The sequence below is a fragment of the Erinaceus europaeus genome, chromosome 7, assembly GCF_950295315.1.
Source record: "Erinaceus europaeus chromosome 7, mEriEur2.1, whole genome shotgun sequence".
Lineage (NCBI taxonomy): Eukaryota > Metazoa > Chordata > Mammalia > Eulipotyphla > Erinaceidae > Erinaceus > Erinaceus europaeus.
Genome location: NC_080168.1, coordinates 49,589,670 through 49,613,198, shown reverse-complemented (window position 1 = coordinate 49,613,198; position 23,529 = coordinate 49,589,670). Strand labels below are relative to the sequence as shown.

Sequence of the window (23,529 nt, the reverse complement as noted above, 5' to 3'; positions counted from 1 at the left end):
ATGCATGCTTGTGCTTCTCTGGGCTCCCCACTACCCTCCCCTTTCCCCATCCAACTGTACGTGGAGAGAGACAGAGAGAAACACCACAGCACTGAGCATCCTCTGCTGTCAGTACCTCCCACCTGGGTCATGGTTACAGCAAGGCAGGCAACCCCCCACCCACCCAGTGAGTGAGCTGTCTCTCTTGCCCACTTTGGGGTGTTTGATAATATCTCCCAGGGTTTCTTGAGTTGTAATTTGATAGAAAAGGGGGCTTCTCTTTCTCCTCTTTTTTTGGGGGAGGGCTTTTATTTTTCTGTGGTGAGCAATATTATCTCAATTTCTAGTTGGTTCTCATTCTTACAGGATTTTGTTACCAAAGTCAGACTAGTCTTTTGAGCTAGGAATATAGCCCATCCTCTTCTCCTTCTTCTCCTCCTTTTTTTCTTTGTCCTCCTCCTCCTCTTTCCTACCTCTCCTTCTTCTTCCTCATTCTTCTACTCCTCCACTCCTCCTCCTCCTTTTCCTCCTCTTCCTATTTTTTTCCTTCTTCCTTATTCTCCTCCTCTACTTCCTCCTTCTCTTCTTCCCCCTCTTTTTAAAAAAATCTTTTTGTTGGGGGATTAATGGTTTACTATCGACAGTAAAATACAACAGTTTATACATGCATGGCATTTCCATATAATAATACAACCTCCACTAGAACCTCCTCTGCCATCATGTTCCAGGACCTGACCCCCCCCCCCCCCGCCACCAGAGTCTCTTACTTTGGTGCAATACACCAACTCTAGTCCAAATTCTGCTTAGTTTTCCCTTCTGTTCTTATTTTTCAACCTCTATGAGTGACATCATCCCATATTCATCCTTCTCTTTCTGACTTCTCTCCCTTAACATGATTTGTTCAAGTTCTATCCAAGATGGGGTAAAGAAGGTGAATTCACCATTTTAAATAGAGCAATATTCCAATGTGTATCCCTCCTTTTTTCTTCCCCCTCTTCCTTTTTTTTTGCCTCCAGGATTATCGCTGGGGCTTGGTGCTGGTACTAGGAATCCACTGCTCCTGGTGGCCATTTTTTAAAAAAAAATTGTATTGGAAAGGACAGAGCAATTGAGAGAGGAGGGGAAGGCAGAAGGGGAGAGAAAGATAGACACTTGCAGACCTGCTTCACCACTTGTGAAGTGATCCCCTGCAGGTGGGGAGCCAGGAGCTCAAACCAGGATCCTTGTGCAGGTCCTTGTAGTTCTTACTATGTGTGCTTAACCCGATGCACCACCCCCCCCCCCATTTCTTTTCTGCTTAGGGACAGTACTGCGGGTGGTGTGGGGATCATATGCACCTTGAGGGCTTGGGAGAATTTACTCATAGGTAAGTCTTTTTTTATCCACTGCTCCTGGAGGCTATTTATCCCATTCTGTTGCCCTTGTTGTGGTTGTAATTATTTTCGTTATAGCTTTTGTTGTTGTTGGACAGGACAGAGAAATGGAGAGAGGAGGGGAAGACAAAGAAGAGGAGAGAAAGACACCTGCAGACCACTTGCGAAGGACTCCCTTGTAGGTGGGGAACTGGGGCCTTGAACTGGGATCCTTATGCCGGATCCTTGCACTTTGCACCACATGCACTTCACCCGCTGCACTACCACCCGCCCCCCCCTTTTTAAATTTTTGTAAAAAAAAATTTATATTTATTAATTTTCCCTTTTGTTGCCCTTGATGTTTATCATTGTTGTTGTTATTGCTGTAATTGTTGTTGGATAGGACAGAGAGAAATAGAGAGAGAGGAGGGGAAGACAGAGAAGGAGGGAAAGAGAAACACCTGCAGACCTGCTTCACTGCCGGTGAAGCGACTCCCCTACAGGGGGGAGCCAGGGGCTCGAACTGGGATCCTTACACCGGTCCTTGTGCTTTGTGCCCACTGCACTACACCTGAATCCCCAGCCCCCTTTCTTAAGCCTACAGCACTTGGTATTCCCAGGCGGTCTACCATCTAAGTACTAACCAGGCCCAACCCTGCTTAGCTTCCAAAATCAGATAAAATCGGGCGTGTTCAGGGTGGTATGGTCGTAGATGGTCAGTCCTCTTCTACTGTGACTCTGCCCCGCTCTTGACCCACACTGTCCCCCAGAGCTCCCCTGCCCCTATCCCTAGGCAATTTCTCCCACAAAGGCCCCTCCTTTGCTGTGAGGCTCCTCCACAGCAACCTTAACATTTTCTGGGTCCTGGTATGACAGCTCAGAGCTGGCTCGGAGACCCGGCTTACTTGTTTTCTCAACACAGAGCCCCAGAGGGTGTTTGTTCTTCTGAACCTCAGAGCCTGGCTCTGGGGTGAGTACATCTTAGTGAAACAAATGATGGGTCACCCAGTCCACTGACATCTCTACAGATAGCTGGCATCTACACAGCACAGCATCCCCAGCTTCTGGGGGGGGGGGGTGGTGGTGGTGGTGGGTGCGGGGTGGGGGGTTGTAGAGTAGATTGTTCTTTGGAAAAATGGCTTTAGTGGCAGGGAAGGGATTCCAAGGTGCACATGTGAGATCCCGTGTTCACTCACCCCTTGGCTCTGCACAGGTCAGAGCTGTGCTGTGTGCTGGTTTGTTCTCTCTGACTTGAAATGAATCTTGCTTTTTGTTTGTTTGCTTTTTGGCCAAGGAGATCACTTAATATGTTAGAGCACAGGACTTGCTTGCCTCAGGTCCCAGAGGCCCCAGGTTCAAGCCCTGGCACCAGCAAAAGCCAGAGATGAGCAGTGCTTTGTGTGTATTCTGTGATTCTCTTGCCCATTAGAATAAAGAAATGGTCTTTTAAATTTTTATTTTTAAAATGGAAATAATGACAAGACTATAGGATAACAGGGGCACAGTTCTACACAATTCCTACCAGCAGAACTCCATATCCCAATCCCTCTCGCCTTTGAAAGCTTTCCTATTCTTTATCCCTCCGGGAGTAAGGACCCAGGGTCATTATAAGGTGCAGAAGGTGGAAGGTCTGGCTACTGAACATGGGCGTTGTCAGGTGGACCCATACTCCCAGCCTGCCTCTCTCTTTCCCTAGTGGGGCAGGGGTCTGGAGAGGTGGGACTCTAGGAGACATTAGTGGGGTCATCTGCCTGGGGAAGTCAGGTTGGCATCATGGTAGCATCTGGAACCTGGTGGCTGAAAAAGTTAAGATATAAATCAGAACAAACTGTTGACTAATCATGAACCTAAAGGGAAGAAAATTGCAGATGAGATTTGGGGTCTCCGTTTTGGAAAAAGCTAGCAGGTCTATTTTAGGTATATTCCAAGGGGCCCATGACTTTGCTAGTTTTTGTCTGAGCCTGACAGCTAACATGCAGGTGGATCCAAGGTATTGTTTGGGGAGATGGTGGCAGAGTTGGGGATAGGACTAGAAAGCTGGATCAGGGAAGAAAGTAGCTCTCAAATATGGGAAAAGTAAGGAATAAAGAAATGTTTACTCTTACTGTTTTAATTTTTTATTTGGTCTATTTATTTTGGATAGGACTGTAGTTCAAACCCCTAGCCCCCTGGTCCCTTTAGGCTCACGAGTGGTAAAGCAGTGTTGCAGGTGTTTCTCTTTCTCTCTCCCTCTCTTTCCCTCTTTCCTCTCAATTTCTCTCTGTATCAACATGAACAAACAAGAGTGGGAAGGGGGAGGCAGAGAGAAACACCTACAGCCCTGCATCACCAGTTAGGAAGCTTCCCCCCTATGGGGACCTGGGGATGGGGGGCTTGAATTGGGGTCCTTGCACATGGTAATGTGTGCACTCTCTGGTGTGCCACTGCCAAGCCCATTTTTAAAAATAAAATTCAAAAAATAATTTTTCATTTTTCCTAGTGAGGGCCCAGGAAGTTGTGTGCTCAAACCAAGTTGTCTTTAATTTAAAACACAAGCAAACCTTTGCAAAATCCTTAGAGGGAATTTAGTAGAAAAATATGTCACTGTCCTTCCTTTGACCTTTTTATTCTTTAGAATCTATAGTTAGCTAGTTAATGCTTATTTCCAGAATTTCCTGCTTTGTTAACATCTAGTGATTCTTACACCTAGAAGCATACTTTGTCTGATATTAATACTCATGTCAGGTGTTTGCTGCTTGCTGTTTCATAGTGTATTTTTTCTACCTGTGTATTTTGACCTCTCTCTGCCCTTGCATTTCTATGTCTCTTTAGACATCAGACCTCTGGATTTCCTTTTCTTTTTTTCCTTTTTTCCTATCCTGACTATCGTCTTTTATTTTGCATGTGAACTCTTTTACATTTAATATAATGATCAGTTTGATGTGCTGATGCTTTTTTTCCAGGTTGCCTCTTTGTTAACTACCATTTGACAGAATCACACAGATTTTTTTTTTGTTGTTTAAAAAAAATTTTTTTTCTTGCCTCCAGAATTATTGCTGGGGCTCAGTGCCTGCACTATGAACTCATTGCTCCTGGAGGCTGTTTTTTCCCTTTTGTTGCCCTTGTTTATCATTGTTATTATTGTTATTGCTGTTGTTGTTGTTGGATAGGGCAGAGAGAAATGGAGAGAGGAGGGGAAGACAGAGATGGGGAGAGACAGAAAGACACCCACAGACCTGCTTCACTGCTTGTGAAGTGACCCCTGTGCAGGTGGGGAGCCAGGGCCTCGAACTGGGTTCCTTATGCCGGGCCTTGAGCTTTGTGCCATATGTGCTTAACTGGCTGCATTACTATCCAGCCCTCCGTTTTTACGCCTCCAGGATTTCACTGGGGCTCAGTGTCTGCATTGCCAGGGGCTCAAACCCAGATCCTTGCACGGGTCCTTGTGCTTCATACTATATGTGCTTAACCAGGTGCACCACCGCCCAGCCCCCTTGTTTTAAGAACTTAAGTTAATTCCTCTTATTAAAAAAAAATTGAAGAGGTAAAAATAACAGACGTGGGAAAGTGACGAACGCTACCGATGTTTACAAAGTTCTTACAGTTCTTAATCCCTTGCTAGTGGCTCTTAACCAGAAGTTCTTATTTACTTGGGATAATCCAAGATTCTTTCTAGAACTATCTATACCTTCTAGGCCTTTTAGTGATGCAGAAATGTGGCCCAATAGGGGTAGGAGTGACTAGAGCAGTGTTGATAAACACACACACACACACACACACACACACACACACACACACACCCACACACACCCCTCTACCCTTCCTCTGGCATTACCTCCCACTTAGAAACATTTTCCCCAAAGCTCATTCTCAGCCCCAATCAGACTGCCGGTTCCTTGCTCTCACAACAACCTGGTAAGGAATCCAGTATGCCACACTCTTCTGTGACCTGGTGCCGTCTGTGTTGAGGCAGTGGAGCAAGGTCACTGTAAGGTGACTTATTTTTCTGTTTCCGCCATTAGCCCATTCTCTTTCCTGAGAACTGGAGGTTGCTGTTATGGTGTCTGTTGTTATTGTGTCTCACCAAGGGCTGATGAAAACCCTGTCTCAGGTCACTGCACCCCTGAGCTGTCCCAGGCTCTTAGGGGTACTATCTCTCCACAGAACCAGACTGGTCGAGTTCTCACTTGAACTCACACAGAGGTCCAAGAAAGACAGTGGTCGCAGGTTGGGATCTCTGACAATTCAAGGGAAGCCTCCATTAGCCAGGATTAGCATTGGATCCTACAAAACTCACCTGCCTTTTGTATAGCAGGTGGGTGGCTGGGAGATACACTGTCTCTGGAGTCTCCCATGACTCCTGGGGCCCCTGAAGGACTGGGGTGGGGTGAGGGGGGATGAAGAGGAGGAGAAGGACAGGCATCGCCCAGAGCAGTTACCCCACTAGGAGAATTTGCATGCCCTGTGATTTGCCTGTCAGCTGCCTGTGAGCCGATGCAAATGGCAGAGGCATCTCTGCTCAAGGGGCGAGCTGATAGGCGGCAGGCAGCTAGCTGGCAAAATGGAGTGTTTCTGTTGAGGTTACCTTGGTCTACAAAACCCAAGTGATTTCAGGAGTACGGTTTCATACCTCTTCAAAATAGGTGTTATGGAGCTGAGCAGTGGCATTCCCAGCTGAATGCACACATTATAAGGACCCAGGTTCAAGCCCTCAGTCATTCCTCATCTTCATGAGAAGTGAAACAGTGCTGCACATGTCTCTCTCTCTCTCCCCCTCCCTCCCTCCCTCCCTCCCTCCCTCCCTCCCTCCTTCCCTCCCTCACTCCCTCCACCCCCTTTTCAATTTCTCTCTGTCCTATCAAATAAAAAACAGTCTGGGTGGTAGTGCACCTGGTTGGGTACACATATTACAGTGCATAAGAACTGGGGTTCAAACCCTTGGTCCTCACCTATAGGAGGAAAGCTTTGCAAGTGAGGAGGCAGTGTTGCAGGTCTCTCTCTCTCTCCTTCTCTGTCATCCTTTCCCTCTTGATTTCTGGCTGTCTCTATCCAATAAATAAAGATGATGAAATTAAAAATAAATAAAATAATGAAAACAAAGCCACCACAATATAGGTGTTACTACACTTCACCCAACACCAAGGAAAGAGCCAGTTTTCCTGGACCACTGAGCCCCTTCCCTGCGCACCCCCTCCCCTGAGCTAACCTCGGTCTACAGTCAGTCTGCTGGCTGGTTTTGGTCTGACTTTATCCCCTTGCTTTGTGTCTTTCTGTCCCACATGCCAGTGAGGTCTGTCTACATGTTTGTGTTCTCTGGTTGCTCCCTTGCAGCATGACCAGCCTTGGGGGCAGGCTGGTGGAGGGAGAGCCTTCAGCAGTGTGGTCTTGACTCTGAGCCACAAGTGTTTTGAGGACCAGTGACAATTCAGCTAATGGGCAATCAGAGGTGTGATGATCCTTAGCAGTTGCCTGGGGGTATGAGTGAGGAGTGGGATTTCCCACTGGGAATCCTGGGAATTAGAGGAGTTGGGACCCTCCCCTGAAATATCTGGGAAGTGGGTTCTCCACTGGGAATCCTGTAGAATTAGGAGTTGGGAGCTGACTGGCCCTCAGCAGTTGGGGTGTGTGTGTGTGTGTGTGTGTGTGTGTGTGTGTGTGTGTGTGTGTGTGTGTGTGTCCAGGAACCTTTTAGGATTAGGAGTTGGGGGGAGCAGGAGGTGGTACATCTGGTTTAGTGCATGTATATTACTATGTACAAGCACCCAGGTTTGAGCCCCTGTTCCAGGATGGATACTTCACGTGTGGTGAGACAGTACTGCAGGTGTCTCTCTCCCCCTCTATCTCCCTGTCCTTAATTTCTTTTTCTTTTAATTATCTTTATTTATTGGATAGAGACTGTCAGAGATTGAGAGGGTAGGGAGATAGAGAGGGAGAGAGACAGAGAGACACCTGCAGCACTCCTTTATCATTTGCAAAGCTTTCCCTCTGCAGGTGGGGGCCAGGGTCTTGATTCCATGTCCATGTGCACTCAACCAGGTGTGCCATCACCAGGCCCCCCCCCCTCTCTCCCTCTCCCTCTCCCTCTCCCTCTCCCTCTCCCTCTCCCTCTCCCTCTCCCTCTCCCTCTTCCTCTTTCTCTCTGCCTCCAGGGTTATTGTTGGGACTAGGTGCCTTCACTATGAATCCACTGCTCCTGGAGGCCATTTTCCCCATATTGTTGCCCTTGTTGTTGTTGTTGTTATTGGATAGGACAGAGATAAATTGAGAGAGGAAGGGAAGATGGGAGAGAAACATGGACACCTGCAGAGCTGCTTCACCACTTGTGAAGTGACCCCCCCTGCAGATGGAGAGCTGGGGGCTCGAACCAGGATCTTTGTGCTGATCTGAGCCATGTGTGCTAAACCTGCTGCACTACTGCCTGGCCCCCTTTCTCAATTTCTATTTCTATCTGTACTATCTAATTTTTTAAAAAAGGGGTGGGGGGTGGGTAAGTGGATGGAAAGGAAAAATGGCCACTAGGAGTAGTATATTTACTGTGCCGGCACCGAGCCCCAGTGATAACCCTAATGGCAACAAAAAACAATTAGAGTCTGGGCATAGGAAGGCAGGCTTGGCAGGAAGGAGACTAACAGGGACAGAAGAGGAAACGGGTGTCCTGGGATTGCACACATGTTCTTCCCTGAACTCTCTTACTGATGCTCAGATAAAAAGAACTCTGGGCTGGGCGGTAGCAGACCTGGTTGAGTGCACACATTGCTGTGCGCAAGGACCTGGGTTCAAGTACCCGGTCTTCACCTGCAGGGGGAAGCTTCAGGCGTGGTGAGGCAGGGCTACAGGTGTCTCTGTCTCCCCCTTCTGTTTCTCTGTCTCTATCCAAAATAAATATTAAAGAGAATTCTCTCTGAAAGCTGAGCACTCCCCCCACAACCCCCATATCCTACCCTTGGAGTTGCCTGAGGAAGAGTGTGTCTCCTTTTGCTGTCCCCGCTGCAGAGTCTCCTCTGGGAAGGGGGAGGGAGCCTCCAGTGACCATGGTTTCCATCGTCCCCCACAGAGAAGCCAAGCACCCTGCCAGCACCCATGGGTGTTGGCGCCCAGTCCTCATCCCCACATCTCCGGAGGCATGTTATCCATCCTGCAGTTGCACTGCTGAGCCCTCAGTGATATTTACTTGTGGTGATGGCCCATGGGGTCACTCACTGGCATCTCCTGGTGTTCAGGGCTCACTTTCAAAGTGGCCTTGGGACCCCCAGTCCCTGAATGGAACCCAGGTGGCATTGTTTTGTGCCCATGTGGGCTGAGCTAGGACTTCCTTCCAGAGCAGGAGAAAACAAAATTCAGGAACCTGGCAAAGGCCATGTCAAATAAACGAAACCTACACATTTCCTGAAGCGATTGAACTGGAACAAAAGCAGATCCAAATATTCTCAGTAAACCCCAAGCAGGTCCAGCCAATATTTCCCTTGGGCTGAGTCCATTGCCTCAAGTAAATATCACTGAGGGCTCGGCGGTGCTTCCCAGGGATGAGAATGAGGTTCAGGAGATGCGGGATTTAGGGTTAGGCCCCAACACCCATAGGTGCTGGGAGGGCTCTAGACCCTCTTCTGTTGCAGGGGTGGGGGTTGTGGGTGGCTGGGGGGTGTTGTAACCATTACATGTTGGTCGAGCTAAAACAAAAGCAATGGAAATTTGTGGAAGACAGGGATCTCTTAGGAGGATCCTCCTGTGGAATTTGCTCTAATCTCAGCAGTTGGTGCTGTGGTAGATGAGGAGGAAAGTCTAAGAGTAACAGGCATCGGCTGTCAGGGAGGCACTCCGTGGGGAGAGTGCTGGCTTTGCACACTTGAGGCCCCGGGTTTGATCCTAGGCACCTTGTATCTCTCACTCACAAAATAAACCCTGGTGGAGGGGTGCAATACTATAGTTAACATGCATGCTCCTTTTCTGTAATAACAGACCTAATGCTCACAGCTAGCTTCTAAAGATAGGCACTCTTAATTTCGTGGCTTGACTACTCTCCCCCCCTTATCACTTTATTGAAGGAGGGGATAGTGGTTGACATCTGGCTATAATCTCACATCTTTTAAATTTAAAAAAAATTTTATTTATGGGGGTCAGGTGGTAGCGCAGCAGGTTAAGCACACATGGCACAAAGTGTAAGGACCAGCGTAAGGATACCAGTTTGAGCCCCCGGCTCCCTACCTGCAGGGGAGTCGCTTCACAGGTGGTGAAGCAGGTCTGCAGGTGTCTTTCTCTCCCCCTCTATCTTCCCCTCCTTTCTCCATTTCTCTCTGTCCTATCCAACAACATCATCATCAGTGGCAACAATAACAATAATGACAACAACAAGGCCAATAAAATGGGGAAAAAATGGCCTCCAGGAGCAGTGGATTCGTGTAAACCTGGAGGCAAATTGCCTCCAGGGTTATTGCTGGGGCTTGGTGCCTGCACTACGAATCCACCACTCCTGAAGGCCATTCTCCCCCAGCACTTTTTGTTATTATTGTTACCCTTGTTGTTGTCATTGTCACTGTTATTGTTGTCCTTGTTGCTGGACGGGACAAGAAATCAAGAGAGGAGAGGAAGACGGGGAGAGAAAGATAGACACCTGCAGACCTGCTTCACCGCTTATGACCCCCCTTCCCCCCTGCCCAAGTGAGGAGTCAGGGGCTTGAACTGGGATCCTTGCGCTGGTCCTTGTACTTTGCGCCATGTGCACCTAACCCGCTATGCTACCACCGGCCCCCCATCTCTCATCTCATTGTGATAGGTGTCTGTAAAACACTCTCCTCCCCCCTCCACTCTACGTCCTTTTCCACCATCACACACAAGAACCCCAACACTCCTCCACACCCCCCCCACTCCTTCCCCAGAGGCCTTTGCTTTGGTTCAATACACCAAAGTTAGTCCACGATTTACTTTGTATTTTCTGACTGCATATTTGAGGAAACGGAGGCACAGAGAAGCACGCCAGCTGCCTGGGGCCAGATAGTCTGGGAGCCGGAGTGCAGGGATTTGGAGCTGGGCTGTGTTGTGTAGTTGTTCTGCTCTGTGACTTGCAGGCACCCACCTATGAGAGGGACAGGAAACCAGGATGGGACATAGAGGGTGACATGGAGGGACGGCGGGGAAACCAGCTCAGTACATCAGGTCCTGACCCTCATAAGCGCAGCAAAGACAGTGAGTAGAGCTCCATGGATGGTGGAACAGGGCTTTGGCTGCTCTCCTAGTAGAGTGATGTAAACTGACTGGCCGGGGAGGGGAGGTGGTTTAGTGGCTGAACTTTCTGCTCTGCATGTGTGGGTTCAACCCCAGCACCTCATTAAGAAGAAGAGATTTGGCAATGTATTGGGGGGGATGGCTGAGTTCATTCCCCCATATGGTTAAAGGAGGTTCAGCCCTGCACAAACTCAACAATGAACTGAGCATGATTTTCAGGAATTTTAAACTTTATTCAGGAAAACTGAGAATGTTGGCATACATGTGAGGAGAGGGAGACAGAGAGATAGAGAGAGCTAGAGATAGATAAGGAGGTCTCGAAACTTTACATCAGGCTCAACCTGACGCTGTTGACTGCCTACGGAAGAAGGGCAAACGCTAGTAGTAGTAGTAGAGATAGATAGATAGATAGATAGATAGATAGATAGATAGATAGATATAGAGAGCCATTGATTCACATGTTGATGGTGGAGGAGGCCGATATTCCCAGGCCAGCTGATTCTCACATGTACCTCTGTATACCAGGCAGGGATGGCTTCATGACCTCATCTTTAAGAGCTTTATTCATGGGGCCAGGCAGTGGCATACTCTCTTGAGCAACACGGTACCACATGTATGGACTTGGGTCTGAGGAGCCCTCACTCCTCACCTGCAGGGGGCAAGCTTCACAAGTGGTGAAGCAGGTCAGCAGGTATCTCTCTGTCTCCCTCTCCCCCCCCATCAATTTCTCTTTGTCCTATCAAATAAAATTGAATAAAAACCTCAAAAAAGTGGCTACTAGGAGCAGTGGATTCCTAGTGTCAGCACCAAACCTCAGGGATAGAACTAGTGGCGTTTAATAAAAAGTTTGTTTATAATTTTTATTAGTGATTTAATGATTTACAAGATTGTGGAATAACGGGTACAATTTCATACACTTCTCACCACCAGAGTTTCACATCCCATCCCTTCCTTTGGAAGGTTCCCTGCCCTTTATCCCTTTGGGAGCATGGACCCAGGGTCATTACAGGGTGCAGAAGGTAGGAAGGAGGTCTGGCTTCTGTAACTGCTTCTCCGCTCGATCCATACCCCATACCCACAGCCTGTCTCTTTCCCTAGTGGGGCAGGGCTCTGGGGAGGTGGGGTCTCAGGACACATTGCTGAGGTCATCTACCCAGGGAAGTCAGAATGCCAGGGGTCAAACTCAGGACTTAATGCTTCCAAGTTTAGCACCCTACTTGCTGCCCCACCTGTCGGGCCCCTATGATCTCATTTTTAAACCTTTTCCCAAGCTCCCCAGGAGGCTGCCATGGTCCACAATTCACAAAAGGGAAAAGGAAGGAGAAACATGAACCACGTCACAATATTTAGCCAACATGATTGAAATGACTTTAAAACATGCTGCAAGATGGTTTAGTTATAGTAGACACATGGCACAGCTCTGCTTTTTAAAAATTAATTAATGAATTTTAATTTTAAAAAATTCTATTTATTTATTTTCCCTTTGGCTGCCCTTGTTGCTTTTTTATTGTTGTTGTAGTTATTATTGTTGTTATTTATGTCATTGTTAGATAGGACAGAGAGAAATGGAGAGGTGGGGAAGATGGGGAGAGAAAGATAGACACCTGCAGACCTGCTTCACTGCCTGTGAAGCTACTCCCCTGGAGGTGGGGAGCCGGGGGCTCGAACTGGGATCTTTGAGCCAGTCCTTGAGCTTTGCACTTAACCTGCTGAGCTACCACCCGACTCCCATAGCTCTGCTTTTTATGTGTGACTGGCTAAAGGCATGGTAACGAATGGAAAGACAGCTGCTTTTCAAGATAGTTTTAGCATGTAATCAGTTTCTTATTTTGTGCACGAGACTCACATTTCTCTGTAGCTTAGCTTTAAAAAAAAATGGCATTGAATGCTGAAATGTTTTTGAATTGTGTGATAACCCAGGAGCTGGTACAGTGGATAAAACATTGAGCTGTCACGCATGAGGTCCTGGATCAATCCCCGGCATTACGTGTGCCAGAGTGATGCTCTGATTTTCTCTTTCTCTCTCTTCCTCTTAAAATATAAAATATCTTATGTGGAGTTGTGCAATGAACTTGAGGCCTCACATGTGAGGTCCTGCTGAGTTGCCCTAGCAAATTTTTTTATTATTCAGTATTTTTGGTTTTTTTTCTTTCTCTCTCTTTTTTTTTCTTGCCTCCAGGGTTATTGCTGGGGCTCATTGCCTGCACTACAGATCCACTTCTCCTGGAGGCCATTTTTTTTCCCCTTTTGTTGCCCTTGTTGTTGTTGTTGCCATTGATGTTATTGTTGGCTAGGACAGAGGAATCAAGAGAGGAGGGAAGTCAGGGAGAGAAAGATAGACACCTGCAGACCTGCTTCACCTCCTGTGAAGCGACTCACCTGCAGGTGGGGAGCCAGAGCTCGAACCGGGATCCTTATGCCGGTCCTTGCACTTTGTGCCATGTGTGCTTAACCCGCTGCACTACCGCCCAGCCCCCCAATATTTTCTTAGAGCCAGAAAGGGGAGAGACATAAAAGCATGGCTCCACCATCCATGGAGCTTCCCTAGTGCTTCTGTGGCACTGGACCAAGCCAGGGCATGTCTTCTGGGCCACCAGTGTTGTTGTTGTTTTTCCACAGAGCAAGCTTTGACTTTGGGAAAGTCTGAATTGACAGGTTTTTTTAATTTATTTTTTTTAATGAACTCATATATTTGTCATCTAAACCATCCGTCTAACCCCAGGCCACAGATTTTTCTTTTTAATTTTTTATTATCTGTATTTATAGGATAGAGCAGCCAAAAATCAAGAGGGAAGGAAGTGATAGAAAGGAAGATAGTGACACCTGCAGCCCTGCTTCACCATTCACAAAGCTTTCCCACTGCAGGTGGGGACCAGGGGCTTGAACCCTGGTTTTTGAATATTGTAACATATTCACTCAACCAGGTGTACCACCAGGTTTTTCTGATTTCACTCTTTTACTCCCACTTGGTAATGTGTGTGCTCAGGCAGGTGTGCCAGCAGCTGGCTCCCATTCACAAAACTTTGTAAGCTCTGCACATGCCAGGTTGCTTGGTTGTGTAGACAGGCCCCCTGAGTTGGGGGCACAAGGAGTGTGAGCATATCACATGGACACACAGAGACCCTCAGTGTTGCTGAAGGGTCTTTGGGAGACAGAATGCTTATTGCCACTGACTGGGGGACACTTACTGGGTGGGTGGGTTTCACTGACTGAGATGACTTTTCAGGCTTGTAGGGCTGAAGGTGTTTAGTGATAAGAAAGTGAACCCCAGAATACTGGACTGGCTGGTGTCTTTCTCCTTCCTTCCTTCCTTCCTTCCTTCCTTCCTTCCTTCCTTCCTTCCTTCCTTCCTTCCTTCCTTCCTCCTAGGCTTATTGCTGGGGCTGAGTATCTCCACAATAAAAATCCACTTCTCCTGGTGGCTTTAATCAAATTAAAAATTTTTCTTTTTATTTTTATTGAATAGGACAGATTGAAATTGAGAGGGGGGAAGGGAGATACATAGGGAGAGAGAAAAAGATAAACACCTGCAGACCTGTTTAACCACCCAGTAGGTGAGGAGTGGGGGTTGGAACCCAGGTCTTTGCACATAGAAATGGTTTCATTCAACTGGGTGCACCACTGCGTAGCCTCTTAATTTTATTTTCTATAGAGATAGAAATGTAAAGGGGGACAGAGAGATAGGTAGATAGATAGATAGACAGAGAGAGAGAGAGACCTGAAGCTTGCAATCTCCCACTCCCACCCCCAGAGGTGGGGACCAGGAATTTGAACCTGGTGGATTCTTGTACATGGTACCATGGATGGTCTGTTGGTTGTTCCACCATCTAGTCCCCAAACCATCTAGTTTTATTATTCATTTTTATTCTTCTGGAGTGCTGGGGTCTTCCCCATGAGATTCTACCTTTCTGGGGTGACTTTTTCATTATTTCAGGGAGGTGGGGAGGAGAGACACTTAAACACTACTACACTCTATGGGGCTTCCCCCAGTGCTGTGATGCTGGGGCTTGAAGTCAGCATCGTGTTTATATTTAAGTACATAGTAAGAGGTAGGGAGATAGCATAGTGGTTATGCAACAGACTTTGATACTTGAGGCACCAAATGCCCCAAGTTCAATCCCCTGAACCACTATAAGCCAGAGTTGAGCAGTGCTCTGATTAAAAAAAAACAAACATATAATTGAGCAAGGCGGTGGCACACCTGGTGAAGCGCACACATTACAGTGCACAAGGACCTAGGTTCAAGCCCCTGACTCCACCTGTAGGGGAAAGCTTCATGAGTGGTGAAGCAGGGCTACAGGTGTCTGTCTCTTTCCCTCTCTATCTCTGTCTTCCCTCAATTGCTCTCTCTAATAATAAAACATTAAAATAAAATATATAAAACAAATTCATAGGTATTTGCTCTATTTAGTAAGCTGCCTCCCAACCCTCTCCCTTCCCCTTTTTCTCTCTTCCTCCCCACCTCTTTCTCTTCCTTCCTTCCTTCCTTCCTTTGTTCCTTCCTTCCTTCTTCCATCCTTCTGGGTCTTACTGCTACAGACAAACTTTTTCAGAGAGAGAGAGAGAAAGAGAGAGAGAGACCACAGCATAGAAGCTTTCTTCAGTGTGTTGGGGGCCAGGCTGGAACCTGAGACACACACGGCAAAAGCAGGTGCACTACCCAGGTGAGCTGTCCTGCCAGTGCTCTTATCAATCCTGCTGCCTTCAGGCCCATCCAAGGTGGCCCCCACAGTCTCCTATATAGTTAGAGAAACTGAAAGACAAGTGGTGACCCCAGACTCTCAGGCCCAATGCCCAGCAGGGTGACACCGCGCAGCTCACTGCTGTGAGCACCTGCTCAGAGGCTGGGCATGTGGAGGCTTTGCAAGCAGGTGCTGACTCTTGGTGCTGCCTTGGAGGAAGCGCAAACACATTTCCCACAAATCGGGACTGGCTCTGGGGTCTAGGCTAGGCAGGAACAGCCTGGAGAGTCAGGCTCATTCTGCATCAGTGGCAGATGCTAAGGGCTTTGCCATCCAGTGTGGACCGGGCATCACAGCACTGCATCACTGGGCAGCTTGTTAAGAGATGCTGGAACCCTGGACCTGGAGGAGGCTCAGCCCAGAGAGTGCATGCCTTACCACGCGTTAGACCCTGGACTCTATATGGCAGCGTCGTGGGTGGTGAAGTGGTGCTGCAGTGTCTCCTTCTCTAAATAAAAAGGAAAAAAACCAACAGGCCTCAAGAGGCGGGGGCTGTGAAGTAGTAACACATGTACAAAGGGGCCCTCAGTTGATTCTCTGGTGCTGCATGAAAAAGGAAAAGGGAAAGACATGCTGAGGGTGCCGGGCGGTGGAGCATCTGTTAAGGTGCACACACTTCAGTGCACAAGGACCCAGGTGCAAGCCCCCAGTACTCACCTGCAGGGGTGAAGCTTCATGAATGGTGAAGCAGTGCTACAGATGTCTCTCTCCCTTCCTCTCTCTTCCCCTCTCAATTTCCCCATCTCTCTCGCTATATATAAGAACACTGAATCTGAACCTTCTGTCCAGAGTTCCCAAGATGTTTTTCTTTTTGACCAGCAAGTCTGCTCTTTTCTTTTGTACAAAGGCCACCAGGAAGCTTTGCAAGCACTTAGAGGTACTGGGCTGGAATCCCAGCTGCTGACCTCCTTCTCAAGGGCAGTTGACAGCAAACTGGCTGCAGAAGAGACAGGAGGTCTGGCTGGCTTTACTTGACACAGGATCTTGTCTGCAAAAAAAGGTTGTATTCTTGTCTGTCATGTGGATCCTGGTGGTTAGCTGTTCCGTGTATATAGGTCTTAAAGGGCTGTATGATTTGCTCAAGTTGATGAGAGCAATTTTCTTTTTAATTTTTTATATTTCCCTTTTTGTTGCCTTTTTAAATTTTTAAAAAATATTTATTCCCTTTTGTTGCCCCTTGTTTTGCTGTTGTAGTTGTTATTGTCGTCCTTGTTAGATACAACAGAGAGAAATGGAGAGAGGAAGGAAAGACAGGAGAGAAAGATAGACACCTGTAGACCTGCTTCACCACTTGTGAAGCAACTCCTCTGCAGGTGGGGAGACAGGTGCTTGAACTGGGATACTTATGCCAGTCCTTGCCTTTGTGCCACATGCGCTTAATCCGCTGTGCTACCGCCCAACTCCCTTGTTGCCCTTTTTTTTTTTTTATTGTTGTAGTTGTTGTTATTGATGTCGTCGATGTTGGATAGGACGAGAAATGGAGAGAGGAGGGAAAGACAGGGGAGAGAAAGATAGGCACCTGCAGACCTGCTTCACCACCTGTGAAGTGACTTCCCTGCAGGTGGGGAGCTGGGGGCTCGAACCAGGATCCTCATGTCGGTCCTTGTGCTTTGCACCACATGCGCTTAACCGCTGTGCTACCACCCAACCCCACAATTTTCTTTTTTAAAATTTTCTTTTTTTTCCTTCTCCTCCTCCCCCTCCTTTTTAAAACCAGAGCACTGCTCTGGTTTATGATAGTGCTGGGGATTGAACTTGGGACCTCAGAGTCTCAGGCATAAGAGCCTGTTTGTATGACCATGATCATCATGCTATCTCCCCCACCTGGTGAAATACTTTTGAAATATTTATTTTGTATAGAGAAATTGAGGGGACACTGCTTCACCACTTGTGAAGCTCTCTTCCTAGGTGGGGACCAGAGGCTTGAACCTGGGTTCTTATATGCTGTTAATATGTGAACTCTACTAGGTGTGCCACTGCCTGGCTCCCTTGAAAGAGCTGTTTTAAAACCCTAACCTGCCCCAGAACCTGAGTTTAAAACATTGCTAAGTCCTGTGTCACCCATGTTTTTCATTTAGCTCAGGGGGGAGAAACTAACCACTGGCATTTTAGGTATAGGCGTTTCCATAGCCTATAGGGCAACAGCTTCAGATGTGTTCTAGGCACCACAGGAACATTTTAGACCCTTCTCTGACATCACAGGGCCAGATTTCAGCCTCGTGTGGCCACAGGAGAGAAGAGTACCTGATACAACCCAAGTGTGGAATTCAGAGGCTCGTTGCTCTGGAAGGTGAAGGTGTGCTTCTGGAAGTATACCCCCTCCTCCACCGTGTTTCCACTTTCCTCTGATGGCAGAGACTTGGGTCACCTGTGGGTCACTGATGTTTGGTGGGTGGCTCTGCTGGCAGCCCGGTGTAGATGTTTAGAGCCTGGGGACTGGCTGGGAGCCAAGTGGGTGCCTATCCAAGTCCCCACAATCCTCTGCGTTGTCCTGAGCCTGCCTTCTGTGTACACTTTACTCATCATCCCGGACCCAAACACTTAGAAGAATTAAGGGCAGTTCCACTGGGGAGAACCTTTACTCCCCAACTGTAGGGAATCCCCTTAATCCTCAGTGAGCAGACAGCCCTGCAGCCCAGCTCAGGAGCTCAGCAGCTCTTCTCCCCAAAGGACAATTTATTAATTTGGGGGTGGGGGAGGCTTGGGAGGAGAGAGAGAGACAGAGAGAGAGAGAGAGAGACAGAATACCAGAGCACTGCTGTGGCACATGTGATGCCTGGGGTTGAACCTGGGGCTTTGGGTGCATACACCCTGTGTTCTACACATTGAACCACTTCCCTGGTGACTGGCTTCAAGTATATATAATTTTTTCCTGCCAACAATGTTATGAGGGGATTAGTGCTGGCACTATGAATCCACAGCTCCTGGCAGCCATTTTTCTATTTATATTTATTTATTTTTGCCTCCAGGGTTATTACTGGGGCTCAGTGCCTATACTGGTATAGCCAATTTTTTCTGATTTCTTTTTTTTTTTTTTTAGTAGACAGGACACAGAGCAATTGAGAGAGGACAGCGAGACAAAGAGAGGGGGAGAGAAAGACAAGATACCTGCACACCTGCTTCACTGCTTGTGAAGTGAACCCCCTGCAGGTTCAATGGGGGCTTGAACCAGGCTCTTTGTGCATGGTAACATATGCCAACTTCAAGTATCTTTAATGGAGATTCCTCTGCCAATTTCTATGTTCATGGCAGCCACCTGGCTAGAGAAACTGCTTGCAGAGCACTCCAGGGCAGGTGGCATTTGCCTGGTAGTGGAGCCCCTCCATAATCTCTTATTAAAAAAAGAGACCTGGGACTTAATGGATTTTTGTTTTTTATAAAAAATTTATTGAGATGATGCAATTATAGGCTTTTTCTTTAAAAATTATTTGCAACTCACTGGCCCTGAGAGAAGGCATTTTTTTGTTTTTTTTTTTCTTTGTTACATTCATTTGATTCAATCCCTTATAAACCCCACACCTCATAAACAAGACATTAGAAATTAAAAAAACTGAAAAAAAATTTCTAGATTCATTCTGGCTTTCAGGGGGTGAGAAAAAGAGAGGGAGAGAGCAGGGTTGGCTGGCATGTGAGAGGGCGCTGGGAAATTTGTGCTGGAGTGGGGTCTGGGGATGTTTAGTGTTGATGCAGACAGGGGCACCTTGGTATCAGGTACGTGTATCCTGTTTTGATCTGGGTAAGGATATTTGGGGGCCCCTCTTTCGTCTTTGCGCCCCCCCCCCTTCCTCTTGTTTTCAGCTCAGAAGCGCAACTGAGAGTGAGCCTAGCACCAAGGACTGTCAGATAGAGCTGCCTTTGCTCCCTGCAGATCTTTCCCAAGTTTCTTCTCTCCCACTTTGCTTCCTGGGTGTGTGTGTGGGGTGGGGTGGGGGGTGTCTGGGATGTGTCTCATTCCTGCCGATGACCATCACCTCTCTGTAATCAGCTTCCCCTTTTGCAAAATAAAATTGGTGGCACCGGTGGGGCGGGGTATTCCAGAATGCTTTCAGGCAGTAACACTCTGCAATGATCCTCACTTGTCCAAGGTGAAGACAGTGGATCTGAGGAGAACCCCTCCTCTCTGGTCCCCCTTGCAAAAAAAAAAAAAAAAAAAAAAAAGCCAAAGATTTGCCACATCGCCAAGGCTGCATTGCCATGGGAGCAAGCCACTTGTGAGCTCCAGTGCTGGAAGTCCAGAGACCAGGGTACCGGGGACTCAGCCCCAGCCCCTCCCAGCACCTGGCAGGTGAGGGAGATGGAATTGGGCTCTCTGGGGGCCAATGGGATCAGCCTGGTCCAGGCTTTATGTTCAAGAACAGGTGATGTGGAGCAGAGGTGGTGAAGTGTGAGAGAAAGTGCTGGGACTAGGCCCCTGTTAGACCTGCCTTCTGCAGGTGGCTTATCCATGGGCTTTGGATGCAGAGCCCTTGTGGGGAGGTATATTTCCCTCCTGGTTCAGCATGAGAACACCAGTCCTTGCCTCCAGGGGAGTGGACTGAAAGCCGCTGCCCTCCCTCTGATTTCACGTTCATACTGAGGACCTCAGAACCCAAAATGGCAGCTTGGAGCCACTCACATCCAGTGTCGTGAACTTATTCATGCTGTCTGTCCCATCTCCCCTCGGCAGTGCCAGATGGGAAGGGTGTGGGGGGTGGGGAGGCTGCTGCTCTCTAATGCCAGCTAACTAAGCTTCTGAATTAAAAACAGACTGCACTCCAGAGCTCTGCTAGAGTCAAGTGGGAGGGTGAGGAAAGGGGGCAAAAAAAAAAAAAGTCAAAATAGGCCTTTCAAATTATCTGTTATCACCCAAAGGACTCAAGGGTGGCATGCCTCTCTTTATACAAGATTTAACCTTTTTTTTTTGAAGTTAAAAAAAAAAAATAGAGCCATAAAATCCTGGTGCGTTCTGTAATGCAGCAAAGTGGGGAGGAAGGGTCAGGGGTCTGAGGGATTTTCCTGTCTGCTAAGATGGACTCCAAAGTCACTCCTCAAAGGCCCTGGGTCCTAGTGACCATGGAACTGGAGGTAGGGCACCAAGCAAACCCCCAGGAGGGCCCCCATTCGCCCCAGCTCCAGGACCTTGTTTTGGGAAAGTGCCCCCTGCTGCAGAAGACCCTCTACCTCTTGCTGGTCTGCGTGTGTGTGTTGCCACTGGCTCTTCTTTCTCTAGGCTTCTGGGCCACTGGGCAGGGAGAGAGGGGCGAGAGGGAGGACAGAGCTCTCTGGTTCACTGTATCTTTTTTTTTTTTTTTGATTAAAAGCATCTTTTTTTTTTTTTTCTTTCCCCACCCAGACTCCAACAACAACAGAACAGAAACCTGATGAATGGAGCAGGATAAAGAACCCAAAGTCTTTTGCAAGTGGCCCCCCTTTTTTTCCTGCCCAGTGGGGGCTGCAGACAACAGGTACATGTGAAGTGGGTGGCCGTTTCCATAGGAAAACCAGCTCTGCCGTCTCCTTCCCACCCCCAGTGGATGGTGAAAAGTCAAACAGCAGACCCACCAGGAGGCTGAGTAGGGAGCAGAGGGGAGGGGAGCACAGGAGGAGACGGCCAAGTCCTGGGCTCAGACCGGGGGGCTGGGAGGAAGGCCAGCCCCACCAGGCCAGGCGGGGTGTCTAAGGTGCTCTAGGGTCCTTCTGGGATGCAGGGGAAGCGGCCCTCTTGTGGTGTCCAGTGTCCTGCCTGCTCCCTGCTGGCCGAGGTGGTGGCTGGGTGCCTTTAGCACTCGTCCTCCTGGTAGATCTGCTCGTCCAGCTCCTGGGACTCCAGGTGCTCCAGACGGTCTGTCCGGCCACTCATAATCTCATCCGGGGTCTTCATAAACCTGGGGAGGGGAACACAGAGGGATGATGGGCTTCTCTGTAGGAATGGCCTCTCAGAGCTAGAATGCTAGAATACTCTGGAACTCCAGGCCTGTGCTTAGGGTAAGGGGTATTGAGTCAGAGAAAGGGGCGGCAGTCCATCCCCTCTCCCCCCAATTCTTTCTCCCTCTGAACCCAGATCACAGAGGGGCTTGTCCCCTCCTTGGACATCAGGGTGGAGGGTTTCTGGTGGCCTCTGCTACCAAGCCGGTGGTGACCACTCAGGAGGTCGACACACACTCTGCTCTCTGGTGGTCTGCCCACGCCTCTTTCCTATAAAGCTCCCCTGGCTCTGCCCTCATGACTTCTCTCACTGACTGCATCCTGCCTACTTGTCAAGTCATCCCTGGTCACCTGGGAGCTGCTAAAAGGCTCCTGTCCCTCCTTAGACCCCCCCCCCCCCCAGACCCCACTTTACCTGGCTACTCACTGGGCTTTATGCCGGGATTTCTCATCGTGCTGGCAAGTCTGGCTTCTATTGACCTTCCTGTCCTCCCCCACCCGTGACTAAGACCCCCACTTACTCTGCACACTTTTTTCCCCTTTTATTGAAACCCTGCCCACTAGTACTGTAGCTCTTCTCAAATAGCAGAGGCTGCACTGGTTATTGTCTGCCTGCCACTTCACCTGTCTCCAAACACCTCAATACCCAGAGTCTTTAGTCTCAAGGCCCAGTCCACAGAAACAGTGCATTTGAGTTTCCTAACTACCCTTTTCTCCTGCTGTTCTACACTTGGTTGTCAGAAAACGTTTTTTGAAAGCCCCACACAAGTTATGAAACAGAATTGTATAAAATATAACGCCTCTGCCTTCAGGAGTTTTTTTTTTTTTCCCCTCCAGGGTTATTGCTGGGGCTTGGCATCTGCACCACAAATCCACTGCTCCTAGAGGTCAATTTTTTCCCTTTTGTTGTCCTTGTTTTATTGTTGTGGTTATTATTTGCTGTCATTGATGTCATTGTTGTTGGATAGGACAGAGAAATGGAGAGAGGAGGGTAAGACGGGGAGAGAAAGATAAGACACCTGCAGACCTGTGTCACCACCTGTGAAGTGACCCCCCTACAGGTGGGGAGCCGAGTGCTTGAACTGGGATCCTTCTGCTGGTCCTTGCACTTTGTGCCACTTGTGCTTAACCCACTGCGCTACCACCCAATACCCCTTCCAGGAGTTTGTCTAGTGGTGGGAGGAGGTTGTCACACACACCCCCCCCCCTATTAAAAAGGCAGATGTTGGCGTGGGCATAGGCCAAGGGAACCTAGGAAATGATGGTGTGTGTGTGTGTGTGTGTATGTGTGTGTGTGTGTGTGTGTGTGTGAGAGAGAGAGAGAGAGAGAGAACAATTGAGGAAGACCTTGTAGAGGGCTGGAGAGGGAGGCTGAATAAAAATGAAAGGGGGAGACCTTCCTGGCACAGGGGATCATAGCAATGGGGAGGTGGGGGAGGAGGAGGTGGTGGTGGTGGTGTGGCAGGTGATGGTATTAAGAATTGGGGAGGCTCAGGAGTGAGGTGGTTGAATTAATCTGGATGTGAGTCATGATGACAGGCATCAAACTCTCCTGCAAGGGAAGCAGTCAAGATATTTGTGCCTTTCTCCCACCTTCCAAATCTCAGCAACAATTGCCTTCATGGGCAGACACCAACCTGGGACCTGCTGTAAGGAATCTGGGGAAATGCAGTCCCCCTGCATTTTGCCTCTGTGACACAACAAGGTGGGAATGGATAATCACTGGAGGGGGCCGGGTGATGGCACACCTGGTTGAGCATGCATACTAACAAGTGCAAGGACCAGGGTTCAAGCTCCTGGTCCCCATCTACAGAGGGGAAGCTTCACAAGCAATAAAGCAGGGCCGTAGGTCTCTCTCCTCTACCTAAAATAAATTAATAAGATCTAAAAACATCAATGGAAAGATCAACAAGATGGCTGGCATGGATACAGAAGAGTGAAGGCTCACTCCTAGTTCAAGGTAAGTTACTGAAAACACTGGTGATGGGCCTGAGTAACAAGAATTCTCAGGAATCGGGGCTGAGCTTCTGGTCTGTGAAAATGGTTTGTAGTGTGACCATGTTGTGTTTGAGATATAAGTGGGCACAGCTTATAAGGAACTCTTGGGAATTGAGCTGGGGAGATTTCTGAGCAACAGAGAGAACTAAGTCTGACTGCTGATGTGATGACATCTGCTCTTCCAGGCAAGAAAAAACAAACAAACAAACCTACCAAGACAGGAAGAACAGGACTCAAGGGCTAAGTTTAGGGTGAGAGGTAGCAGCAGGGCTGGGGCACAGAGTCCCTTGTCTGTCACTTCATTCTATTCTTACTGGAATTGCAGAATGACTGGCAACACTGCAGGTAAACACTGT

At 48.3% G+C, this 23,529-nt stretch overlaps 1 protein-coding gene and 1 pseudogene across 1 annotated transcript in view; both read right to left on the bottom strand.

The window, feature by feature from the left end:
- Window positions 1–1,926: 1,926 nt before the first annotated feature.
- On the bottom strand, window positions 1,927–2,045 carry LOC132539542 (5S ribosomal RNA; annotated as a pseudogene).
- A 16,590-nt stretch (window positions 2,046–18,635) lies between these two features.
- ETV6 (ETS variant transcription factor 6) overlaps window positions 18,636–23,529 on the bottom strand; it is a 225,564-nt gene continuing 220,670 nt past the window's right edge. Inside the window, exon 8 of the mRNA XM_016185054.2 lies at window positions 18,636–21,135. Within this exon, the coding sequence (XP_016040540.1) occupies window positions 21,030–21,135 (106 nt within the window). The 3' untranslated portion in view covers window positions 18,636–21,029. The remainder of the gene's footprint in view (window positions 21,136–23,529) is intronic.